The sequence below is a fragment of the Acanthopagrus latus genome, chromosome 11 (assembly GCF_904848185.1).
Source record: "Acanthopagrus latus isolate v.2019 chromosome 11, fAcaLat1.1, whole genome shotgun sequence".
Classification (NCBI taxonomy): domain Eukaryota; kingdom Metazoa; phylum Chordata; class Actinopteri; order Spariformes; family Sparidae; genus Acanthopagrus; species Acanthopagrus latus.
In genome coordinates, this window is record NC_051049.1 from 24,269,014 (window position 1) to 24,293,783 (window position 24,770).

The window sequence follows — 24,770 nt, forward strand, 5'->3', positions numbered from 1 at the left end:
CAACTTCTTTTAATGTCAGGGAAATGTCTTGGACTTTGATGAAGAAATCAACTGAGCAAAATCTGACACCATGGGGGGGGGGGGGGGGGGGTGTCACTGGGTTTATGGCTGTGCTGCTGTGCTGCTCACCATTGTCTTGCCAACACAGTGAAGAGTGCTGAGCAGCTGGGCCGAGCCTGCAAAACGTCTCCACATGTCTGTTGTGTTTACGTTGCATCCGAGCATTCTCAGTTGCACAACACTCTTTGCATCATCCATTACAATAATAACTAACCACAGAGGGTGAAGACACTCCCCGTGTGTGTGTGTGTGTTGGTTTGCAGAAGGCACATTCCTTAGCAGGCTCGGGAGAAAGTGAGAGGCTCCGCGGAGGAGAGAGGGACTGCACAACAGACGGAGGGGATAACTGGAGAGCAGAGGCCCCTTTTGTCACTCGGGCCTTGTTGGTGCCTCAGGGGCCATATGGACGCCTGCCTCTGTGCACCCATTCTTCAACCCCCCCCCAAAACAGGACCGTCCACGTGAATGAGTCATGGCCGGAGTGACGTCGAGCTCACTTCCGCTGATGGGAATCGGCTCAATCTCTTCTTTCTCTTCCCCCTCTCACCCAACATTCAAAACATTTGTATTGCCGTTCATCTGCTCTCCCAATCCTCTCTCTTCACTTTTAAGGAATCTTAGACACAGTGTGAAAACCTGGCAATAGACAGCTGCCCCTATATTATGCAGCGACCCCCCTCCCTCTGTCCCTGCGGCCTCTTTTCTTGCAGGATACCGGCTGTCAGTTGTGACTATAGGTTTGCTGGGCTGCTCTTGACCTGAGGTGGACCCAGCGCTCTGAGGCCTCCTTATTCTATCCCCATGAAGGAGCGAAACTAATGGAGTCCAGAGAGCCGGAGAGGTGCTCACTGCGAGGAAAACAGCCTTCCCATAAATGTTGTGAACAAGGTGCAGAAGTGAAACTTTTACTTGTGGCAAAAGGGAAAATGAATGAGGAAACCAAGCTTTTTTTTTTTAGCGGCAGTGCTCCTTGTCAGCTCAAACAGTTCTCCTCCAGCCCTTTGTTCCTGTTGCTTAAGTGCCAAGGCCACTCATTCAGATACAGTCCTCTGCAAGGTCAAAACAGCTTAGTCTCACAAGTGATTGGACAGCAGCTAGCCAGCACAATTAGCAGGTGATGCTAGTAACTCAAAAACAAACTGAAATATGATAAGAAAATAGTTGCGATGATATCGTTATCGTACATTCTTTAGGCCACGATAACCGCGTAGTGAAAGTCTGATATGATGATAACCAAGCACTGAACCAAAACATTAAAGGTACAGGTCATAGGAATTGACTGAAAGATGCTAACAGAGCTAAAGGAACCAGAGTTTGACGATAATTCCGTGAGGCACAGTCACTTGATTGATTGTTTACATTAGAATAATGATTAGAGCAGCTTAAGCATTTTACAGAAAGTTATTCATACTATTTTAGGTTCACCTTAGTAAAATGCAAATGTTCAGATTGCTGCTGTTTGAACTGTTACACTGGTCAAGTCACATACAGTTCACATTATTTTACCATTTCTCAGTTATGATTGGAGACTAACAGTTATTTCTGTGGTCTGTGACTTTTCAATTCCGTCTACACAAAACATTGTTTTGGCAACAGTGTACAATATGAGCCATACGAAAGTGATTCATATATTAGTGAAGCTTTTGATAACAACAGATCAATTTCATAACATCAAAGAGCCATAAAAGGACTTCCACCCAAGGTCAGGTCCATGTGTTATTACAGACTGTTTCCTTGGAGAGCGATGGAGAGGAGGGCGCTAATGGATGGCATCATCCAGTAACTAGATCATAGCTTAGTGACCCTGAAGCCCCGCCCCCACACACGGTCTGAATGTCGATGGCCAATATGTTTTCTGTGTAATGTCCTGTCTTCACATCTAGGTATTTTGTAGATCATATTTCAATAAATATAAATATTGAGAGTACCAGATTTATTTTAAAAAAAATCTAGAAAAACAAAACCTGTTTTATGTTTTACATTAAATACCATTTATGTGTGTAATATCAGGTATCAGGTGTGTCGGCTGTAGCGACCCACAGGCCGATGTTCTTGAGGTTGTGTTCATTCAGCGATGGGAAATCACCGTATTCCGTCATGTACTCCTCTTTGCTCAAATCCAGGGACTTGACTGTTGGCTTGTCAGGCTCCTGAAGAGAGAAACCAGAAAATGATTAGTCACGAACAAACTATAACCAGTGACAGAGCACTTTAAAACTTGTCTTTACCGAAAGTCTGTAATTTTCCCATTTAAAGCAGAAAGATCACATCGAGGTAACATGAAACATAAACCAATCTTTGAGTTCAATTGTTTTGCATAAGTACCTTGATTTTTCATCACAAACACAAATACTAAACTCTAATTTCAATCAACAGCAGTACTAAAATATTCGAGACTCCCTTATAAATCTTTCAGTTCTGCAGAACACTTTTGTGCCCTCTGGATATGCTTGGCAGAACACTTAAGCAATTATTATTATTATTATTATTATTGTTATTATTATTATTATTATTACTATTATTATTATTATTATTATTATTATTATTAATAATGATAATAATCATCATCATCATTATTACAAAATGTTGTTATATCATGTTATTTCACCAGGAGGGAGAGGTTTTTTTAAAGGGCTGTTTGTAAAATTATGATTTTCTGTCATCACTTTTAATGTCATGAGAGCAAAGAGCGGATGAGACAAACACAGACGATCCTACACATGCCCAGTTACACACTCATTTACACACCCGTTCACACTGACAGCACAGAAGAACAGTAATCACATAGTGTTGTTTGCATTTAATTCCTGAGATCCACTGTCCTTGTCAGGCGACGGCCGAGGCAGAAAGTAAACTTCCCAGCGCGTGTGAGATATTTATGGCTAAACAAAGAGTAGACTACTGCAATAAAACATCTATGTCCACATCAGCCATCCGTTCTAAGATTTAAACATTTAAAAGACACTAAAAGATTTAGCTTCTATAGCAGACAGGCTGCCAGGCTTTGGTTATCAATAACACCACCGTCCCTGGTGTGGATCAAATAATGATCTGAATGAATTAAATATGAGGGGAGAGAGAAGGAAAGAGAATAAGAGAGACTAAAAAAAGAGCAAGAGAAATGGACTTCTGCAGTTTTTCCAGTGTCATATTTGAACTGGTGTGCACACTTTTATCTGTTGGCCTCACTGTATGTCCAGAGGACTGCTCGCCAACACCTCCGAGGTTTGAGTGAAGCTGAGGACACAAAGTCTCATTCAAGGCCACTTCAACAGTGAAGTGATGGTTGCAAGGGCAACCATGCAAGAGTGGAGGAATGTAACTAAGTACATTTACTGCGGTGCTCGAGTACAGTTTGAGGTGCTTGTCTTGTTATTATATTAATCGCTCTTTCTACAGTCATTCTGGACAGCTCACCGTCCTCTTCTTCAGTCCCTCCGCCTCCTTCTTCTGTTTTCCACACAGTTCTTCCTCCTTCAAAACAACCTTCATATTGTCTTCCTCCAGCTCAAAGTATTTCTTCACATTCAAACTCTGCATACAGGCAAAAAAAAAGGTCAGGAGTTCTAACATATGTTGTGTGTTGTAAGGTAGGCAATACATAGACTCATGAATAGTGACACAATAACTCAAATTTTTCAAGCAGCAAAAAGTCATTTAACAAGAGTTTACATGCTGCACTGGGGGTGTTTTGCCCGTCTTACCTCACTCTTGGCAGGAATGTAGAGTGTCTTTGGGATTTCTAATACACAGACCTGTCCTTGGTCGTCACTCACAGCCAACAAATGCTGCTTAGCTGTATGTTAAAAAGAAAATCCAGTAAATGAGTTTCATAAATAAGAGACACATCCTATTTCTTCTATTAGCAAGAGATTACAGTGAAATGTTTAAGGCTATTTATTTGATTATACATTTTATTGTAGTCATGTTTTAAACAAATCCACTCCCTATTTTTTTTATATATCTTTTATGACATTGTTCATAATTCTTGTTTCTCATGTGCTCAGTCTCAAAACGTTTTACTGTAATGTAAATGTAATTGTGTCATCTGTATAGCACTTTTAATAGCACTGACCTGTGCAAAAGCTGCAGTACAAATGTAGTTGGATTGATATAGCTTGTGTGTTGATAGCAGCGTACTCAAGACAGGCTTACCTGAATCTATGTCACTAAGTTAAGCACATTACTGTTGAACTTACAGGAGGTGCTGCAGACTTTGATGCAGGTAATCATGGAATTGGTGATGTGCTCTTGGACCTGCGTAGGTTCAGATGTCTTTTCCAGCAGGTTCCACACCTCAATGCTGCCATCCCTTTTCCCAATGAAGAAAACAGCTGGCCGGGACAGGGACCAACAGGCCGCAGTGTAATCCTGCTCAGACCTTGACGACAGGAGCATGGGGCCATCCTGGATGTCATAGTTTACAAGAAGTCAAATAAGAACCAGTGGAAATGCAATAAATTGGGTCTCATGTTGTCTATCATGTGCCAATTTAAGGAGCCAGCATATGATTTGTGTCGTGCAGGAAAATCCCTGGTGTCTAAAATTAAATTCCTTAAGCACTGAATTCTTCTGTTTGCAGATAAGGCAGATCACTTTAGTTGCCACCCTGTTGTCCTGTGACCTCCTTTTCTTCTTAACCGTACAGTTGTCAGTTGTCTGTGCTGACTTTTCCATCTCAATTGCATGTTAAATTGTCGAAATCAGTAACTTTAACCAACGGCACTAGCTTTGATGGCAGGCCTGACATACAAGCGAGGTGCTACTAGTCGTTACGCAACCAGAAGCTTTCTACAAGTCACTGCAGTGTTGCCTATTTAAAGTGAAGGTATTGTAATGGACTGCAGATGATTCAAATGTCATGCCAAACAACCTGTCTCTGAGGGCCACCACTGGCCCACAGGCCACACTTTGAGAACCCCTGGGTTAGGATAACTAACTGTCATTTCTGTAATTTTATACTAGTTCAGTCTGGTTTGATTTTAACAGGTTGCAATCTTTTGTGTTGCTGTAGTTGAGGCAAGGGGTGTTGTTACCATGACTCCCTCCTTCCAGATGGCGAAGTTACAGCCTCCTGTTGTCAAAATAATGTCTTTGAAGAAGGGCGATCGCTGTACTGAATTCACCGACCTTGGGTGGATACTGAAGCAGTGGAGAGGCTTGGCACCTGTGAGGGAAGAGAGACAGGAAGAGATTGAACACTGTTATATTCGTCTGTAAGGCAGAAACAAACAAAACAGGCAAATGAAAAACCAGCAACAGTTAACCCTGTGAGAAGTATCGACTAATTTATGATAATGATTACATTCAGTATGGCTACGAAAGTGTTACCTTACAGTGGTTGTAAAAGATATCAAATTGCTACAACAAAGAACCTGGGCCTTATATTTACACAATCAAAAAATCAAAATCAGTTAGGGATATTTTAATGTTTCACTTGATTGTTTATTCTGTGACATTCAATTTTTATTTTCTGTTTCGTGAATATTTTTGCTCCCCATAAACAATGTGACACATTTCATTTGAATATTACTGCATATCCATGCACGTGCACATATGCACCAACCCAATATCACTCACTAATTTTAAAGAGTACTTCCCAAAAGCTTTGGAATCAGTTGAGCAGCACTTGCTGCAATGTAATCCTTAGGGGTAACTCAAACTGTCAAAGTTACATCCATTAAAATTGCTAACCAGCTAAAGTAGTTATTCTAATTCCTCAATAAGGAAACGATTCCAACACAGAGACAATTTTGTTAAATTGTAAGATCTGTTTTGTTTAAAAAAACACTGGTTTGGTCAAAGGAAGAGTCTTGTTCTATTATCTTGTAAGATGTAAGTTGTTTGAGAGAGGAGATTGGAGTTCAGCAACATTTTATTTTAAAAAGTCATGACTAAATATTTAACAGATTTTTGACTAGATCTAGATGAATCAACAATTGGAGCCACTCATTTTATCATTTGAGAGAGAGACTTTTACTCTAACGAGACTTGTGTTCTGGTTACAAAAAGGATCTTATCATCAAACAAAAAGGTTTATGTGAAATAATTAGCTCTGTAATGTTGTCAGACACTTATAATAACAAGATAGGCCTGTGAATTGCAAAAAACAAAAACTACTGTGGACGTAACTTTGGCAATCAGAGCTGACCGAAATAATTACATGACAGTCAATCCAAACATGTCGCTGCTGCCAGCTGAGGCTATCAACAGGACAGGTCAGGTTTAAAAATACTTGAATTCGCTTTAAAAGGGTTTCTGTTCCTTTCAGCTAGCTTTAATAACAACCAGCCAGAATACTCACTGAGCAGCCGTCCAAAGTCATCCTTCTCCAGTTTCCAGTCAGTGTAAACTATCTCTCCGTTCTTGAAGTAAAAATATACACATTATGGACCATCATGGAATAAACCTGCTCTAGCTTTTGTTAATAAAGTCCCACTTCTGAATGACAGACAGATTGAAAACAGATTTTTGTGAATACTTCCAATAGTTTTAGATCAGATTTTGTCTTTGTTCTTTTATTAATAATGGCAAGAAGAAAACTCTCAAAAGATCATCTCATAAGTCTTATTCAGTAGTTGCACTGTAGTTAAACTCTGCTTGATGTTGATTTTACTGGTAGGAATATGTACCACTGTTCCAATATAGAGCTTGGTATTGACATCCTTCAGAGTCCTGAGTGTTTTAGCTGAAGACATTCTTAGCTGGCTGTAGTCGGGGGTGACCTCCAAGTCATTTTCATTTTCAGTAGCTTCATCTGCCAGGGAAAACAACAACAAGGGAGGAAGGAGTGGGGCAGAGGATAAAAGATGAGTTAAATTCCCGCATTTTTTGTAACAATCGTTGGCCTTTTTTAAGTCAGATCAAGATCCTCCTAAGCAAGCATCCTAAGCAAGATCCTCAATAGGGACAACAGATATTGACAAAATGCTGTAGAGAGACACATCATTCACACACACAATCACTGAGCGCTTAGTTAGTGGGCTCATGTTCACACAGCTACTCTGGGTTTAAACCAAAGTAAAACACAACAACAAGGGACAAACGATCACAAACATGGACTACTGATTAAAAGTAAGGAAATAAGTGCGATAGATCCGCATGGTGCTGCCGGCTCTGTAATCTGACCATGAACAAGACAACAGAAGGACAAAAGGGAGGGACGTGGGGAGGGGTACAGCTGAGGTGAATGGGTTGTAAGAGGGGATACGAGGGGAGTGGGAAAGAGAGCAGGTGGAGGTGGGAGTGAGGATTGTGGTGGTGGGGGGGCAGTAAGCGAGAAGGGTGGGATGGCTGAGATAGGCAGGACTGGCTGTGATGGAGAAGGCCTTTTCCATCACAAAAGCCTGACTGTCTGTCAGGGACACTGCAGGACTATCCGTTCACACCCCCTTATCAGCAAGCTGCTCCCAATCAAGTCTCAGCCTCACTCTGCTAGATTAGCTCTTGAAGGTCAGATCCGATTACCCAATCACACATTTTCTAAATCCACTTTCCCCCAGTTAAGATGTGTGTTAAGATATCAGACAGACGATACAGCACAGCTACAGATGTCGACATTGTTTCACTTTTCCTACACTGCTCTGGTGCTCAATTGTTGTTTAATCCCCACGAGGGGTTGCTCGAAAAAAACATGAGTTTTGTGTCCAGCCAAAGAATCCAAGGACTGCTTTTTCAAGGAGCTGAAAGGTTCCTTCAGCCTGTGTTGTTTGTGTTTCCACTGTAGTCAAAAGACACATAAAGATTAGGTACATAAGTCCTCTGACGAATGAAAAGAGGCAAACAGCTGTTTTTCAAACGACTGCACAACAATAATGATGCAGCACATTTATAATAATAACAATCTGCTGTATGCTCTGTTCTTTAACTCCTTATTAATGTGTCAAAGTACAATGAAAAAAAAATCAAACCAGCAGCAGATTTTAAAAAACGTGGCTGAAATAAAATGCTGCAGGGACTGTTGGGGTAAAATATTGTCCCTGGACCTTAATTGAGACCTTGGTCCCTGCGGTGGAAAGGCACCCCAAAAATGGAAAGTTCCTGCGGTGGAAACGCAGCTTTGGTGTGGAAAACATGTCCTACGGCTTCAGCTTTTTACTGTGGATACTACTGTAAGTGAATCCAGCATCAGAAATGGCAAAGGCCACAGCCCATAGTGCTGACTACAGAGCTCAGAAACAGACAGCATAGACTCAATCAATATCAGTCAAACATCTTAAGTAGCACTAAAATATTAATCGCAATAGGATTCATTAAAAGCTTAATAACAGACAGCCTGAGGGCTGCTGAAAATTGGATTTATTGCCTCAGTTAGTGAACATATTAATTCTTTAACCACCCGCCACCAAAACTGTGTTTATGGAGGCAGACCTTCAGCCAGACAAAGACAGGGTTCTTCTTGACCAGCCAGGACACACACGATCATCTTGTGGCCCTCAAGGAGCCTGAGCAGCATATTGCAAAGAGCTGACAGTCAGCAGGGCTAATGCTCTGCAACTATGAGGGCCTTGTTTTGGAAGTTTCACTTAATAAAGTGCTATGAAACCGGAGGAAAGGAGGGAGACAGACAGAGAATGAGAGTGCCTGAGTGAACCCTGCCCCCACTGATCACTGTGCTCAGCCATCCAAAGCAGAATTAAAGAATCCAAGATCTCCACAAAAACAGACTGCACACACATCTCAGAACTATCAGAACCAAGACAGGTGCAATGTTCATTATTTGCTCTCCTATCCTCTTTATCACACAAAGATTTATAATCCAGACATTTTATAATTGTTTACCTTTTAGTGTTCCTCTCACTTGTTTTCAAGAGTAAAAAGAAAACGATGATCATGCACAGCCCACAAAACCAGACGAAATGCTATGTTTAATGTTTTGACCTTTTTTTTCCCAAACTGTATTTTTTGCTTTCTCACAGTCCTTATCCAGGTTGTTGTGTGTGAAACTGACCAAACCGCGATCTCTTTCAGACAATCTGTTGTGTAAGCACGACAGTGAGTTATGACCTACATTCATGAGTTGCTAAAATCAGACAACAGTATTGTACAAATCACTGCAATCAAGTAATAACCATTTGTGTGACAGATTGTAGGAAAAGGAAGAGACAGCTCAATAAATAGAATGACATAAACTGAGGCAGCCTGAATGGTAAAATCCCTCACTTGTGGTTTTACCTGTATTATTATCATTACAGATGTAGTGCTCCAGGCTGAACTTCAAAGGAATGTATTCTCCACTGGTATCGATCTTTGGCAGGGAAACCTGACACGTGGCAGAGAAGAAGAAAACTTTAGACATCTGAAGAACTGACAGACTATTATCAGTATTATGTAAAACAGATTCACTGGCTGCTAAACCAACAGCACACTAAAAAACAGGAAATCAGCCCCATTTCAGCATTGTGGGAAATGAGGGTTAATTTTCAGTATCTAATTTAATTTCAGAATTGGTTATATTAAAAAAAAATTCTGATCTGAATTTTAATTCAAATTGAGTTTATTTAATTTATGCTACTTATGACATTTTATGAAATACAGGTGCATACGTATAAATCCACACATATAAATGTCCATTTTGTTAGGTGTTTTAACATCAAGCTTAAATTTGTGACAATGGAAGGCAAACAGCTGAAGACAGCAGAAAAATATGAATATTCTTTTGAATTCATTTAGTAAATATTTTTTTGCCAAAAGAATGATGATTCAACACACAGTTCTCTATTGCGTCCTTGAACACTGCAGTACCCTGAACAAAGGTTTCCATGTCCGGTCAAGGTGTCTGAAAGTGTCAGGGACACTGTTGGGTGTTGGCTTGGTTTTGGGATCCATTGACTGCTTCCTGCCTGACAGTGACGGGTTCAACAGTCTTTGCACTCGTACATCCCAGAACATTAGAGTGCTTTAGAAGGAGAGGGAGACAAATAAAAACAGTGGACTGAAACACAAACATCAACCTCATAGTTGAGATAAACTTTAATTTTTTGGTTCATATTCAAAACATGAATACTGACTGATACACAGTCTGTTGGGGTCATTGAAATGTTCTCTGCAAGACCTACCAGTCAAGGGAGCACGTGACAACTTGAACAGAAATTTTATTCTTGTTCTCCACTGGTAATCCTGTCCTGGTCACCTAATCAGAGAGAGAGAGAGACAGTCACAAATGTCTGTAAGGTTTCAGTATCATAAAGAGCTAATGTTAGGGAAGAGGGCTCCTGAAGATGTATGGAAGCTTAATGTACCCCCGGGGGCACTTTGATGATTGCCTTATTTTACTTATCCAGATAAGTGCCAGAGAGTGTCACAATTTATTACAGCTGGCTTTACAGACACAAGAGATTGGCACTTATGATAAACCAGAATTATAATTTATTCAATGTATTCAGACTGTAAGAATGAATTAATCTTCAGGAGACGAAAGTTTGTTGTTGATGTATGAATATTATTATGGCTGCTAGCATTTGCTTTCACACTTATTATTGTTTGTGCTGGGTCACAGACCAGAACACTGTAGTGTCACTGCAGCAAATTTCCCTTCAGGTTATTACATTTTTATGTGTACTGCACAGAAGACTTTCTTTAATGCTGGGCCACGATTACCAGACAAAGCTGGACAACAACAAACAGCATAAAGTCTGAAAGTACGAAAAACATCTTGAGGCTGTGATAAATATGCAGTCTTTTATGGCTGTGGTGCCATGGAGTTGTTCTGCAGTTAGGTGCAACAGTGTCATCCTCCTGTAATTTATTTTTTAATCTTTTAATAGCTTTCATTAAATCCTCAGTGTTACATTTGACCCTCATGGTGTTTTCTCTGCTCTGACTGCTCTGTGCCCATTACGGCCTTTATCTCCTGTTGGTCTTGTTCACAGCATTTAACCTCAGTCAGATAAAAACTCTGTCAATATTTCAAAACTAGATATAGAAATTATTAGAGAACGGACCCCATTGTGTTTCACATTGTTGAATCACTTTTTTGGAGACCATGTGTTTACATTAGATATGTTAAAAGAAAATTGAGATCAGGAAAGCACTGCTGTGTGGTCACACAATGAACATTTTAATAATCAAGATAGGCCATATGAAACACTGATTAACCAAGTGAAATGTTGCAGCACCTATTAAATGCACCCCTGACGAAAAATGTCAAGGAGTATCTGTCCACAGTGTTCAGTGTTCTGCATATTTCATGTCAGATTTGCAGCTGTCACCCCTTCCCATCCCCTGTTTACCTCAAATGTTGGTGGCAGCCACTGGACATCAGTAATTGGTCCTTTGTGGCAGCCCTCTGAGGAAGACATCGCACAGTGTTGCACGACAGGAGTCTTAGTCTCTTTGTGGTCAACGATGCCCTGGTGGGACGTCAGAGACAGAAAGTACAGTGAGGTCTGACAATTCAATCTAAATACAAAGACTTCACACTGTGGAGAACATCTGTCATCTAAAATGGCCCAGCTGGATATTCAAATGTAGTGGGCATAACAAATAACGTATATTGCAGCACACATTTTTAAAGACCTTTGTATGAGGACATATATCTATATGCAGGATAAGGTGGTAAAGTTGTGGGTTGGCTTGACCTGAGTTTTGTCATTGAGTTTGATGCTGAACCTCAGGTTTTGCTTCTCAGTTTGCCCAGTCCTTATATCAAAGTTCTTACTATTGCTGCCTGGAAAAATAAATTGCTCAATACACCATAGGGCTGGCCAATATATTGATAGGATATCGTTATCATGTTATAAGTCTATATAAAGTACTGTTTTAGATTTGGAATATTGCTATATCGCACACAGCATTAGTGTTGTTGTATCCTGGTTTCAAAGAGCAAAAGTTTGATATGTATACAGATACAGACAGAGCCCTCCCTCTGTGCGCTATATTCACTTTGCCCATATTTGTGCATGATCTTTTTGAAAGCTTATGGTTACAAAGGAAACGGAGCAGTACAACTGGGAATCATAGTGGGAACCGTAGCCAACAGTTCAAATACAAGATCATGGCACTCGACAAATTACATCTGATTACATCTGACATCTGAAAGTATTGGAAATGAGGATTGTTATTATTTTCTCTCATTGGTAAAGTAAAAAGCATTCCATGTCTACAGGTTAAGATGTATCTGTTGGCCTCACAGACCACAACTGTCAACAATTTCCCAATTTTTCAATTGCGTTTTCCCTTTTTCTTAACGGGTACATTATCACAGCCTCCTCCACCACTGCCATGTTCAGTATGTTGTTGTCAGCAACTCTTTACTCTGAGCTGCCTTCTGGTGGATATTATGCTTCTAGCAACAAGTATTACATAGACTCTGCTGCTCAGTCCTAGCATTTATACAGTGCTTTGCTTTTGAGGAGATTTCATGTATTGCAATATAGTCTAAAAATATCCCAGTATTATTCTAAGGCCATATCGCTAAGCCATAATACATCTTAATTTTTTTTTTATGATGCCTGTTTTAAAAGGCTTCTAAATATTGTATAAAAAGGAATGATAGATGACAGCAGGGTAACTGATCATTGGTTCTCATCTTCAGAGCATCACTGAGATCGGTGAAGTAAGATGAAACCAAAGACAACACCCAGCCCAGCCTCAGTCTGTTCACCCTGCTACAGAAGTATCAGTTGCCGTAACACCAGACTAGAGATTCTTTTCTCAGGCTAAGACTCTGCAATACATTCTCCGCACTGCACTTTATAACATGTTTTTTTTTTTTTTCATATGTAGCCTGGTGTAAACCTAAAATAACTAATAAATGAACCTTTGATGTTCTGGGGTAGTAAAGTGGGATTATAATTTATTTTATTATGACATTATTATGTATTTTGCATTCTTTCTTTGCTTTCTTCTCTCTGTGTGTATACAAAGTGTACACACACACACACACACACACACACACACACACACACACACATTGATGCTATGGTGATATGGCTGATGTTGTGTGTTGGTCTTTATGCTACTGTTGTACTGTTGACAAGCATAAATAAAATGTTTCAGAATAAAAGACTGTGCCTTTTAAACCCAGAAACAGTATGTACAACAATGGATTTAGTTTTTTTTTGTATCACCATATCCTCTTGTATAAAAATAGCATGCTGGTGTTAAAAGCAATATGGATAATGGCACACCTATTGCAACAAGGTATAATAATGGCTCTTCATCTTCCAAACTCAAAACTTTATTTGCACATCAGTTACATGTGATCTCCACTTTTTCATTCAAGTTAGATTAGTTTTAAACATCCAATCATACTACTGCATGCTGGGAGTCTGATTGTGCACCTGCAGATGGATTTAAACAGTGTGAACCAAACATAAATCGATACAGGAGGATGTTAATTCTTTCTTTATCGGATAAGTTAGCAACAGGTGCTGGTGTAGGGCAGCTTTCACAGCCCTCAACATGGAAATAAAGACTTTTAGCAGATACAAATGCCAATGTTTACACTGCAAACACAAAGGAGGGCAGTGATCTGATTTGCTCATGTGTTATCGTCTATGGGGACAAACTATGGAGGAAGATGGATGGAAGGTTTGGGAGCAACAGCTGTGAGAGTGTGAGCTTATGATGTTGACTCTGGAGAATGAAAAGCAAACAAGGCCAGATAGAATAGAGGGATGTATGGGGGGTAGGCGAGGGGAAAGCAAAAAAAGGAAAAGGAAGTAGTGAGGACAGGGATGGAGACAGCTGTTCTACTGTAGCGGTAATAAAAACACACAAAGCAAATGAGGGCTGGATGATGGGGCATATGTCTATTTGAATACAGCAACCAAGTGGAAGATGTCAATGGAGGTCAGGCTTTAAAGGACAGAACAGGTTTAATATTTGGAGTCTGGATGTCTCAACAGGTTACGGTGGACTTAATGTACTTGCAATGTTGTGGGATGAAACCATGAAAGTCCTGTTTTTGGTCATGCAGCATCACCTCTCTCTCCCCTGACCTTTTTGTTGTTATTCTACAGTGCATTATACTAATAAACAGAGCAGATATGCCTTAAAAATATACGTATACTTTAAGATAGTTGAAGTTTGAGTCTTCAGTTTTTTATTCGGTTACATCACGTCGGTATGACTGAGTTCAGGCTGCTTACGTTTAGCATTGGGGTCATGTGATGATATGAACTTGCTTTCAGGTTTACTCCTGGCTTAAGTACGTTTGTGGAACTAGTTTTGACAGCTGTGGCTCGCTTGAAAAGGACCATTAGCCCACAGCATTCCCATCTAATGAAAGGGTGAGGATGAGGAGAGAACTTGGGAGTCAACATATCATCATCTCACTCTGTCATACAGCACCACTGGAGTCAACAGACTGTCTTTTACAGCAAACACGCTGCATGCTTTTGATAAACTAAATAAGCTGAGCTGACATCATCAAGATGTCAAAAGAGTTACAGTAACTGGCACCACGTGTAGCACACCAACACAGATACAGAACACCATGTATTATTGTATCAACATTGTGCACATTAGACACAGGATATGGGTACTTACGAATGTGTCAGTGTTGACAGGGACCTTTGTAGCACTAGGCTGTGCTCCCTGTACGTGTGTGACGTGAGCAGAAATGTCCCACAACACAACCTGAGACAACAGGAACACACACAAAAGCTGTTACTGGAGATCAAATATGAATACATATGATCTTTTAAAAACAGAATGGGAACAGAAACAATACACAGGAACCTAAGAGGATATGACCGAAGGTCTATTTGAGAATCATATTTATCTCTAGCAGCTTTTTCTTGTTGTGAAAGTGCCAAGTTACAAAATCTGCTATGATGCAGAAAAGGCCAGAGATATAACAAAGTAGAGAGTCAGACTCAGCACCTGGCCTTTCACGCAGCCGCCAACAATAATATTTGGATCAGAGGGGCAGAACTCAAAGGCAGAAATGTCAACCGGGCACTCCAGCAGCAACTGCAAACAACACAGAAAACCCACATACAGAGGGCAAGAATATCACATTTCAAAGTACACATTTCCATGTATTGGGCGCTTGACATCATGAGTATTTATTCACTCCATTTCTTTTGGCATAAGGTGAAAAAAGACCCAGGAGGGGTAGGATGGGTTTACAGTACAGAGAGGTCAATCTTCAGGACTATGTTCAAATCTGCATGAGTTTAAAATCAGCAGCAAGTCCCGACTATAACACTTCACTCCCCACACTAAATCCTTTATATAGTGTTTCTGAGTGCCTCTTTGCTCCTGCCAACAGTGAAACCAAAGCATGACACATGCACTAGTGAAGGCGTACGTCATCCAGAACTCATATTACTCTGTGAGTGATTTAGTAGCTCAGTTTTATTGATTCAGTGTCTGGGTCAAATCAATACAGCCTCTCAAATTTTGCTGAGCAAATAATGGTGTTGAATGACAACACAAAGCTGCTTATCAAAGTGTGTCTCAAACAGATAGTAGGTGATATAGAAATTAATTTGCTTGTAAGATCTCAATAAGAGAGAGACATACAGTAATACCAATCGCATTCAAACAACTTCTACACTTTCCACATTTACTCAGAGGTTCTTTCTGATATACCTTCCATACCTGAGGATTAGAGGGGTCAGAAAAGCTATAGAAGAGAATGAGAGAAGGTCTGGTGACAGCTGTTGTGGAATCGATCAATTGCTCCCCCTTTTTTCCTGTCAAAGCCACGGCTATCACACCTAATACATAAAAAAACACATGGTACAATGTGTCAACTACACAACAGCAGGAAAATAGATGTCAATTAGATGTTAATTAGAGGCGTTTTAACTTTCCTGATTGAGAAATTGTTGACTCAGCTCTGATCCCTTCTTTAAAAAACATACAGCATATTTGCACTGATCACGTTTCTATGAGTGATATATTATCAATATTAGGAAGCAGTAGTAAAGAACTACAGTGCTTTTACATTAGATACAGATTTGCAAATCTGATACTTGTCAGCGCCTGTGAGATTGTTACATTTACTGACAGGATCTTTCCAGAAGCCCTGAGTGGCAACTGAAGACATTGTTATTTATGGTGAAACCATTTTCCATGTCCGATCCAAGTTGTTTTCTCTCCTGTGTTTATTACCTCAGAACTGGTGGGAAAAAAAGTTTTGCCAGGATAATCTTTTTTTTTTTTTTCCCCAGGGGAATCATTTTCTATTCGTGAACCTGAGTGTAAAAAAAAAAAAAAAAAATACAGGCCAACGTTATAAATTTCACCTGGTTTCACACATAGTAAAAATTGTCGTGTTGAAAAAAAATATCACTCTGTTTCCATCTTCTCTCTGAAATTGAGAATTAACGAATTTAAGAAAATTATCTTGGTGAAACTTTTTTCCCCACCAAGTCATTAAGTCAGCAGAAAAAAACAATTTAGATCAGACTTGGATCACCAGGAAAAAAATGTCTTCATTTGCCCCCTTGGGCTCCCGTAGTCTCCCAGGGCATTTAATACTGACTCCCTAGGTTGGTTGCCTGGTCTGAGCCAGTAATGTAATTTGTAATATGGCTACATAACCATGAACATGGATACTCAATACCATTTTCAATACCATGGGGAAAAGTTTTACATATTATTGAGGGTACAACACTTATCATTTTCATTAAAAGTTAAATATAAAAAGGCTTGTGTATTGTGTGTGAAGAACAACGTCACATACTGTAAGTCATTTTACTGTAGGAGTCAGGCAAATGTGGGTACTATAGCATTGCATGTGTGCAAAAAAACACAGCTAGTACCTGTTTATCCATATCGTGAAAAATTAGGATTGCAACAGAAATGAAATTCAAATATTCAGAAACTATATGTATTGATATTTCAGTTTTTTTGATGACACCGGGCTGGCAACACTATTTGATAACCCAGGAATTACACTCAACAATCAACTGTCTTGAACTGTCTGAAATGACATACAAAAAACCCAAACAAAACAAGAAAAAGAAAACAAAACATTCACTTTACACTAACTAAAGCAATCTTATCCAAACAATGCATTATTTTTTTGACGACTTCAGAGTCTTCTGTTGGACAGTTCTCTTCCATAAGGGTAATTTTGCACTTTACCGTTGATGGTAGGATGCCAGTGAATGCTGTTGATTTTCCTGTCCTTAGTGTACTTGTGGTCCGTGAAGGCCTGAAAAAGCATCAAATCTTGGTAAACCTTCCCAGGCCAATCACTGCCTTCAGCACCTGTCCCCAGATCTTTCCAGTCATCAGAGAACACATTCATGATCTCTTGCTGCTGAAGGGCGTGCAAAACCCTGTAGAAAATAACACTTTTTTGGTAAAAATTCTAGTAGCAGAACTTTTCTCATAGTATGCATAATTTTTCATTTTCCTTCATCGTCATTTTTCTATAGCTACAATATAGCTACAATACAAAGTCTTCTAATATTCCAGATGTTGTCTCCTCTCTTACCTGGCACAAAGGGAGGTTGCGGGCGTGGCATAGTGTATTATTACAAAGTACAATTGAAAACTTTGTTTAAAACCAAAAATCTGGGCTGTGAAAGCAACTATAAAAACACAAAATATAGTGGAAGGTGAAGGTGGCTTAAACAGTGGTAATAAAGCATGGGTTTGGGTACCGTGAGGCTGAAACAATAATGTATGAGCTTGGGTTGACTATCAGTCTTCCAATACAATATATACTCCATAAGGAAGCAGACAGAAGGCACCATGAATTACTGGCATACATCATTTTACCTGGGGGTCACTGAGTTGCAAAAATTCTTCAGACTCTCAGATTGGAGGATGTTCTCTTTTTCTTTGTCGCTTAACTCCCTTGGCACGTACTGGGTAAAGATATTCCTCTGAAACTTCCTGTGGGCAGAAAATAATTATACAGCACATTTATGTGGATGGGTTTACTATTAAAACAAAAAGAGAAAATGAGTGTGTCGATAATATGGAGCAATAATCACACCACAACTATAAGGCATAAAGGAATGGATTACAGTAACATTCTAGTCTCACAAATAGATTACATTTGAATTTGGTGTTTAAATATTCTTTTCTTTATACATTAACAGGTGAAAGTCTTTCACCAGACTGGCAAGCGTTGGTAAAACCTTAAAGTGCTTTCCCCCTGCAGAACAAATTCATTTTATGTGTTCTGATTTGCTGGCATACCATTGTGTCTGAGCACTGCTGCTCCGCAGTCTGGGAACAGCCTGCACCCCGCAGTCCCTCTGCATCTGCTTGATGCTGAATCTGCTGTCTTGATAGGAAACACACTCTAGGAAGCCATCCTTAGCATCTGCAGTGTTGCGGTCGGAAAAACAGACCGGTGCCCCAAACTTCCTTCGCACTCTGGAGAACTTGTAACACAGCTGATGACAAAAAATAGACAGAACAGAGAATTCAAATAATCAGATTCAAAATACATGTCATATGTATTTAATATGTATTTAATATGTTTTTATTTACTGCAGTACCTTTTTTATGGTCTCTTTTACAGATTTTTCTTCTATTTCCTGCTCGCTGCCAAGAGATATCCAATGCTTTGGTCTTGGGGTTTTACTGACTTCAGTCTCAAAGACTTCTGGGGTCTCAGGCTCAGGGGGCTACAGAACACAGAGAGAGATACAAGAATATAGATCAGACAACACACTAAAGTGAAATATCATTTAGTGCATTTTTGTTGACAGTCAGAGCTGAAATCTTCCCACAAAGTCACAGGCATGATGGAGAAATAGTCAGAATATGTATCATATTTTATTAGGACATTGAAAACAGGCCAGCTGGCGGAGCAATGAGCCTTGTAAATATTCAGTATGACCTCTAATAATAGTCATTACTGTAAGTGATTGGTGATACTGTAAATAAAGCACATACCTTCCTAATAAAAAGAACACAAATTATAGAAAACATTTCTGCCCACAGAACTGAAGTAAAATATTGATCCTACACTGTTGCCAATAAGTTTAGGCTAAATGACAAAAGCATGTATCCTTGTTAATTCACAACATTTTATATTAACATATTTAGACCAATCAATGCAAAAGCCTACTGCAACATTCTATCAAACCACTCGGTGGACAAGGCTATTAGTAACAACAAAAGCAATCTCAAAGAAAGTAAACCATGTTACCGTCACAGGAACTAGTGTCTGCTTACATTGAGGATTCTGTCCTTGGCTTCTGGTGTCAGAACCAGGTAGAAAGCCCGATTGTAGGTGAAGTCCCTGTCATAAACCAGAAGGACCTCATCCTCTGGGTAGCCCTGTCAGATGAAAGGAATTTGGAATTTATAACATTCAGACACAATTTCTTTGGAAATAATGAATGTTGTGTATTTGAATTGATTCTGGCAACCACAAGGAAACTGTGTCTAGTTGTAATTTGGCCGAGACAGTGGACACCAGAGTGAAGCAGGGATTTCAGACATGAAGACTGAAGTTGTTGAATTTTGAAACAAAGAGGAAGATCAACCACAATCACACACCCAGGCCTATCATAGTGTGAGTGTCTATTAGCTCTGCACGATACTGACATTGCAATATTTTTTTCTGCAATATACATTGAGATATGATAGATAGATTGAGCAGATGACTTGAATTGCTTTATTTTGCCTTTGAGTGGGTATTCACAAAATCAGCAGCTCCTCATGTGAGTGTTTTTTGAAATGTAATATGTTATATACTTATTTCTTACGATAATGTATTATGTATTATATTTAAGGTTTACTGATCAACCAAAACCTTTGTGACTTACTTGAATGTCACAGACAAAAATGAAAGGGCTACATTCATCTAAGCCTGAATCATGATGGCGCCCAAAATATGGCCTAGAACATATTCTGTGTGTGTGTGTGTAGTTACTACCTTGATCTTTTGTAACAGAAATAAATAAATAAACTAATTAATTAATAAAAGAGCAGTTGCCATATAGACCACAGACAAAATGGGAGTTGAGGTTAAACTGGTTACTAGTCTGCTCCCACAGCCTTAAACTTGGGGTCTGTTCATCATCGAGTGTCTTGGGGGTATTGTCTCAGTGATCTCTACAGCAATGGGTCAGCCTCACCAGCACAATCTTCTTCACAGGGCTGAAATCTGACACTGTGGCTCTTCTCTTAATGTCCTGTATGATGTCGTCTTTTTGCAGCAGCTTGTAAGGGCTCTCCCCTGTGACGTCCTGATCGGCAATACAGCCAAAGAGCTCCTGGGTGGTTGATGTCAGGACCAGAGGGAAGATATCTTCAGGGTGACCTTGGTGAGAGAGTTTACAATCCATATAGATGAGAAAGATGACAGACAGAGAAGATTATAGACTCAAATTAGCTGGAGCACATAATAAGAATAATGGGTATTTGGGATTTTATTAGTGTTTGGGCTCAACATTTTTTAGACAATGAACTAATGAGCTATGTGTTCCATCTTCCATCATATATATATGTATATATGTATATATATATATATATATATATATATATATATATATATATATATATATATATATATATATATATATATATATATATATACATAAAAAAAAATTACACATTTTTAAAAACGTCATAAGTCAAGGTGTTTTTGTGAGACATCAGTAGATCTGATTCTGTAAGGTGCCGACAATGAACTAATGAGCTATGTGTTCCATTTCTCCTGCAGACTGTACAAAACAAATTGCTGTCATCATCGCTGCATTTAAAGAACATCTTCCTGAGATGAAATATGCAAATATCATATGTGTCATTCACATAAATAACTGGTGGTGGCAAAATGGAGCTGTGAAAACAAAAAAAGAGATTGTTTATTCATGATTATGTCCGGCATGTAAAATCTGTGTTTTTCCTATCTGGCAGTTGGAGATGAATGGAGAAAAAACAAGTGATTTTAAAAACAAAAAACACCAGACAGTGCTAATAATTGGTTTGCAGGTACTGAACACTGTAAAGAACAAAAGGAATTACACTGTCTGTACTACAGGGATCAAAGAGTGAGACATGACAGACAGGACTGCACTGCAGGAAGCAGAAATTGTTGCAGAAATAGATGAGACAGTGTTGAAAAGAGCACGGTGGGCAGGAATGTAGATGTAGATGCAATAACTACGTGCCTAAACCTCTCTTGTCTAGCTATGTTCACACAATGGAGAGGCTTAAAAGTCACCATTGCCTACGGACTCTGACACAGATTCTTGCCCCTTCTTTTACGATCAAACGCACAACAACCCCTCTGATCCTCTACCTGCCCCTCCCTGCAGGGTGGACCACCCTACAATATCACAGGATGAAATGCAATCCTAGTGAAAAGCCTGTATGCAATGTCCTTGTTGAGGGAATGCTGCTGTATTTGCTCCTATACTGCCATGTGAGAGACAGATCAATAATGCATGGATTCAAGACTGCTCAGTTACAGACATCTTACAATGACTGTTACTATATAAAACCGCAGTGCTGCACCATCACCACTACAAAGTTTTTTACTTAATAAACAATCCCAGCAGACTCCTCCATATCTAAGGCCAGGCTAAGACCAGGGCACTCTACAGTAAACAGGGCTCTGCATAATGACAGTTTTCATCCTGCTCTTGGCCTCTCTCTTCAAAGTCTTTCCACAAGGTTGCTGCGGGGACGCCAGGAATGCTAAAGTACAGCTTAAGTAACCACTTCCCAGCTGGGTGTGTCAACCTTTCCCACTCACACCACTTAGGCCTCACGCCAAATCATTGTAGTGGAAACTCACACCCCTCATTTCATAGAGTTATGTGTCAACTATGGCATTTGTATCCATGGGAAATATTTGCTTGAGAGACAAAGAAAGTGTGAGGTGCAATGTTCCACAACCCTAAAGAATGCAATTAAACTGCATTTGTCGGCTATGCTGAAGAGTTATTTTTAATTTGTTTCCTCTTGCATAATCCACTCAAAGGAAGCATTTTCGCCTGCAAACTGCAAGATATTTACACTGTACCACAGTGCATTGTAATTATAGCTGTCTGCTTTCTTTTCTTCTGATACTAGTGAGGAATTTAAGCCACAAAATGGCGTTTATTAGCTCATAAGATAAGACATTAAGTAGCGGCATTTATATTTGGGTCATTGCGCCAAGATATATATATATATATTTTTTAAAAAAAGGTCCCCGCAAGGTTAAAAACTACATTTAAGATGCAGTTGCTGGTGAAATTTAAGGTCGCAGAGCAGGCTAGAGTAAGGTAAATCTTGCCTGCACATCGAAGCTGGAAATTTCTGAATAAATGTACTTGTAACTAAGAAACAGAAAATGACCGAATCTAAAGTAAAAAGATCCACTGTCGGTGACCTGCATTCGACCAAAAGCATGTTCCCAGGGCTGGTATGTTGACAGTAAACTAGACCATGACAATGGGGAACCACAGCTGACTAGACAGCATGTCCAAAGGCTATGCAACAGTACACTCAAGATCACATCTGAAGAGTGCATACCATCTCTCCAAGTCCTATCTCCAAGACATGTCTGATTATTAGTTTCAGGTATGTGTGTTACATCCACACTTCAAAGAATGACAGTTTCTGTGATCTAGCTATCCTACATTATCTAGAATAGAATAGAATAGAATAGAATAGAATAGAATAGAATAGAATTACTTTAATGATCCCAGACTGGGAAATTATTTACTAAGACGAGTCTGAATACATTTCATCTCATTCAAAGAACTCTGTCCTATCAAATAAACAAAGGTAATCAAATACAGAAGGACTCATTGCCAAGTTAAGCTCGAAATGTATAAAACTACAGTTATGGCTTAAATTCAGGACCTGCACAGTACGAATACAAACATGTTTTTGACCTTTAAAATGTTGCATCTATGGCAAGTATGAACAAATCTAACTCACATTAACCCATCAGGTTTACCACAATTGTTTAGCTATATTTTCAAGCTGACATGAATGTTAATGTGCTAAGCTCAGAAAAAATTCTTAGGTAATTAAACATTTAGTTTATTGTCTCCTCTGCATCATAGTTTAATATGGGTTCATAAATAAGTAAAAACAATTACCAGGCTTCTCCACATGTGCAGGTGAAATAACAGTCAATTTTATTTACTTTGTCTCTCCATACACACATATTAACACTTCTGTGTCAGACACTCACCTTTATCTGTACCTTTACCTCTCCCTTCACTACCTGCGCTGCTTCTTGCACTTTTTCGCCTTTTTGGTGGCATCCTTGCTCTTAGGGTAGTGTCACTATTGAGAGGGAGAAAATGCATGTATAAATTCATAAAAAATGCAATGCAACATTTCTCCACGCAAAAGACCAAATTACATACTTAAAAATACATTTGTATATTTGTATTTGTGTGGTACAAAGTGGCAGCGTCTATCCACAGTGCCTGACACATCATTATCAATGTGGGTGGCGCCATCTTGTGGAGGATAGGAATATAATTGCAGAAGACACATAAGAATAAGCATCGCTGTCTTTTTTGTGTTTATCTGTTCATTCTGGTTTATTCAATTTGAGCTTAGCTTTCCCATTTTTTCCTGTTTATTTGTGATTTTTCACATTGTCTTATTTTGTTTGCAAGATTTTTTTTTTTTTTTTTTTTTTTTTGACAAGATTGATTACAAACTCTGTTTTCATGACTAATTAGACTGAATAAACAAACTGACCTTAAAGGACAACACAATTTCATACTGTTTTACTTTGTTTGTATGTGGCGGACCCTGCCACCTTTCCAACTTCAAACAGTTTTCTGGGGACGTTATCTTCCTATGAGAACAGCTTGTTTATTCAGTTATGGGAGAAAAAAAAAATCGATGTTTGTATTATTACCTCATTAATATTGTAAATATTACAATTCTGAGTTTGAATTTCCTCTCCAAAACTACACAGCGCCCCTTTAATCTATTGAAATGACTTGAAATGACACAGTGAATTACGTTGTTTGCCTGAAGTATCACAAGTAAACATGACAATAACGAATGTATGAGCAGCAGTTTTATGCTGTTTTTGTTCAAGATGGAGCTATTTGTTTTTTGTTTTTTTTTAACTAATTCATAGAATATTAGGTAAATTAATTTAGAAATGAATCATGTGGTGAAAACTGTAATCTCTAAACAGAAGCTATTCACAACTTAATTGTGCATGTGTATAGAGACAATAACATACTATTCTATTCTATTCTATTCTATTCTATTCTATTCTATTCTATTCTATTAAATAACTGTATAGAAATTTAACATGTCCTTCTAAAATTCAGGAAACTAGAAGAATATATTGCACACAAGTGCAGCAAGCCTACTAGCTAGTTTCTGTCCACTGCTGACTAACGCTATGGATGGAGCACAGTAGTAATGACATTTAACGTTACATTATCATAACAGAATCGTTAATACATATTACAATATCACAATATATCTAACTACCTTTTAATTCAGCTGTTTGTTTGCTATCAATAAGCTTCAGTAAAAAGTTAGCTTCACAGAGTAAAGTTAGCTAAGGTTAACTTAGCAGAAATTAGCACACTTGCTTACCAGCAAGGATGACCGTAACGACAAAGTCAGGGAGACAGTTTATTTACTAAATCTGTATAACGTAACGTTTAGCATCCGCGTTTCTCACGGGATTTACAACTGCGGTTTATAGATCAATCAATAAAGTTTACCGGTGGTTAAACTACTGTAGTCAGCTTGAAATCCTCTCCATAACTCTACTCCTCGGCTCATCAATGGGACTGTTTGGTTGCTAGGGGTAACAGCTGTGAGGCAAACATTAACTGACAGATCCTTCAGCC

General features: G+C 39.0%; 1 protein-coding gene across 2 annotated transcripts; it reads right to left on the bottom strand.

The window, feature by feature from the left end:
* Positions 1-1,978: 1,978 nt before the first annotated feature.
* On the bottom strand, positions 1,979-24,752 carry dnai3 (dynein axonemal intermediate chain 3). Of its 2 annotated transcripts, none has more exons than XM_037113870.1 (22): positions 24,642-24,752; positions 23,126-23,220; positions 20,070-20,254; positions 19,162-19,266; positions 18,480-18,608; positions 18,175-18,374; positions 17,749-17,865; positions 17,107-17,303; positions 15,613-15,731; positions 14,890-14,979; positions 14,554-14,643; positions 11,292-11,411; positions 10,119-10,192; positions 9,805-9,958; positions 9,235-9,322; positions 6,693-6,817; positions 6,365-6,425; positions 5,097-5,227; positions 4,260-4,467; positions 3,765-3,856; positions 3,478-3,594; positions 1,979-2,210 (listed from the first exon to the last, which is right to left on the bottom strand). In XM_037113870.1, the coding sequence occupies exons 2-22, from the start codon at positions 23,196-23,198 to the stop codon at positions 2,067-2,069; spliced, it is 2,619 nt and encodes an 872-aa protein (XP_036969765.1). In that variant the 5' UTR covers positions 23,199-23,220; positions 24,642-24,752; the 3' UTR covers positions 1,979-2,066. The 2 variants fall into 2 exon arrangements, with proteins under 2 accessions (XP_036969765.1, XP_036969764.1); XM_037113869.1 differs by having other exon boundaries at positions 24,511-24,712.
* Positions 24,753-24,770: the final 18 nt, after the last annotated feature.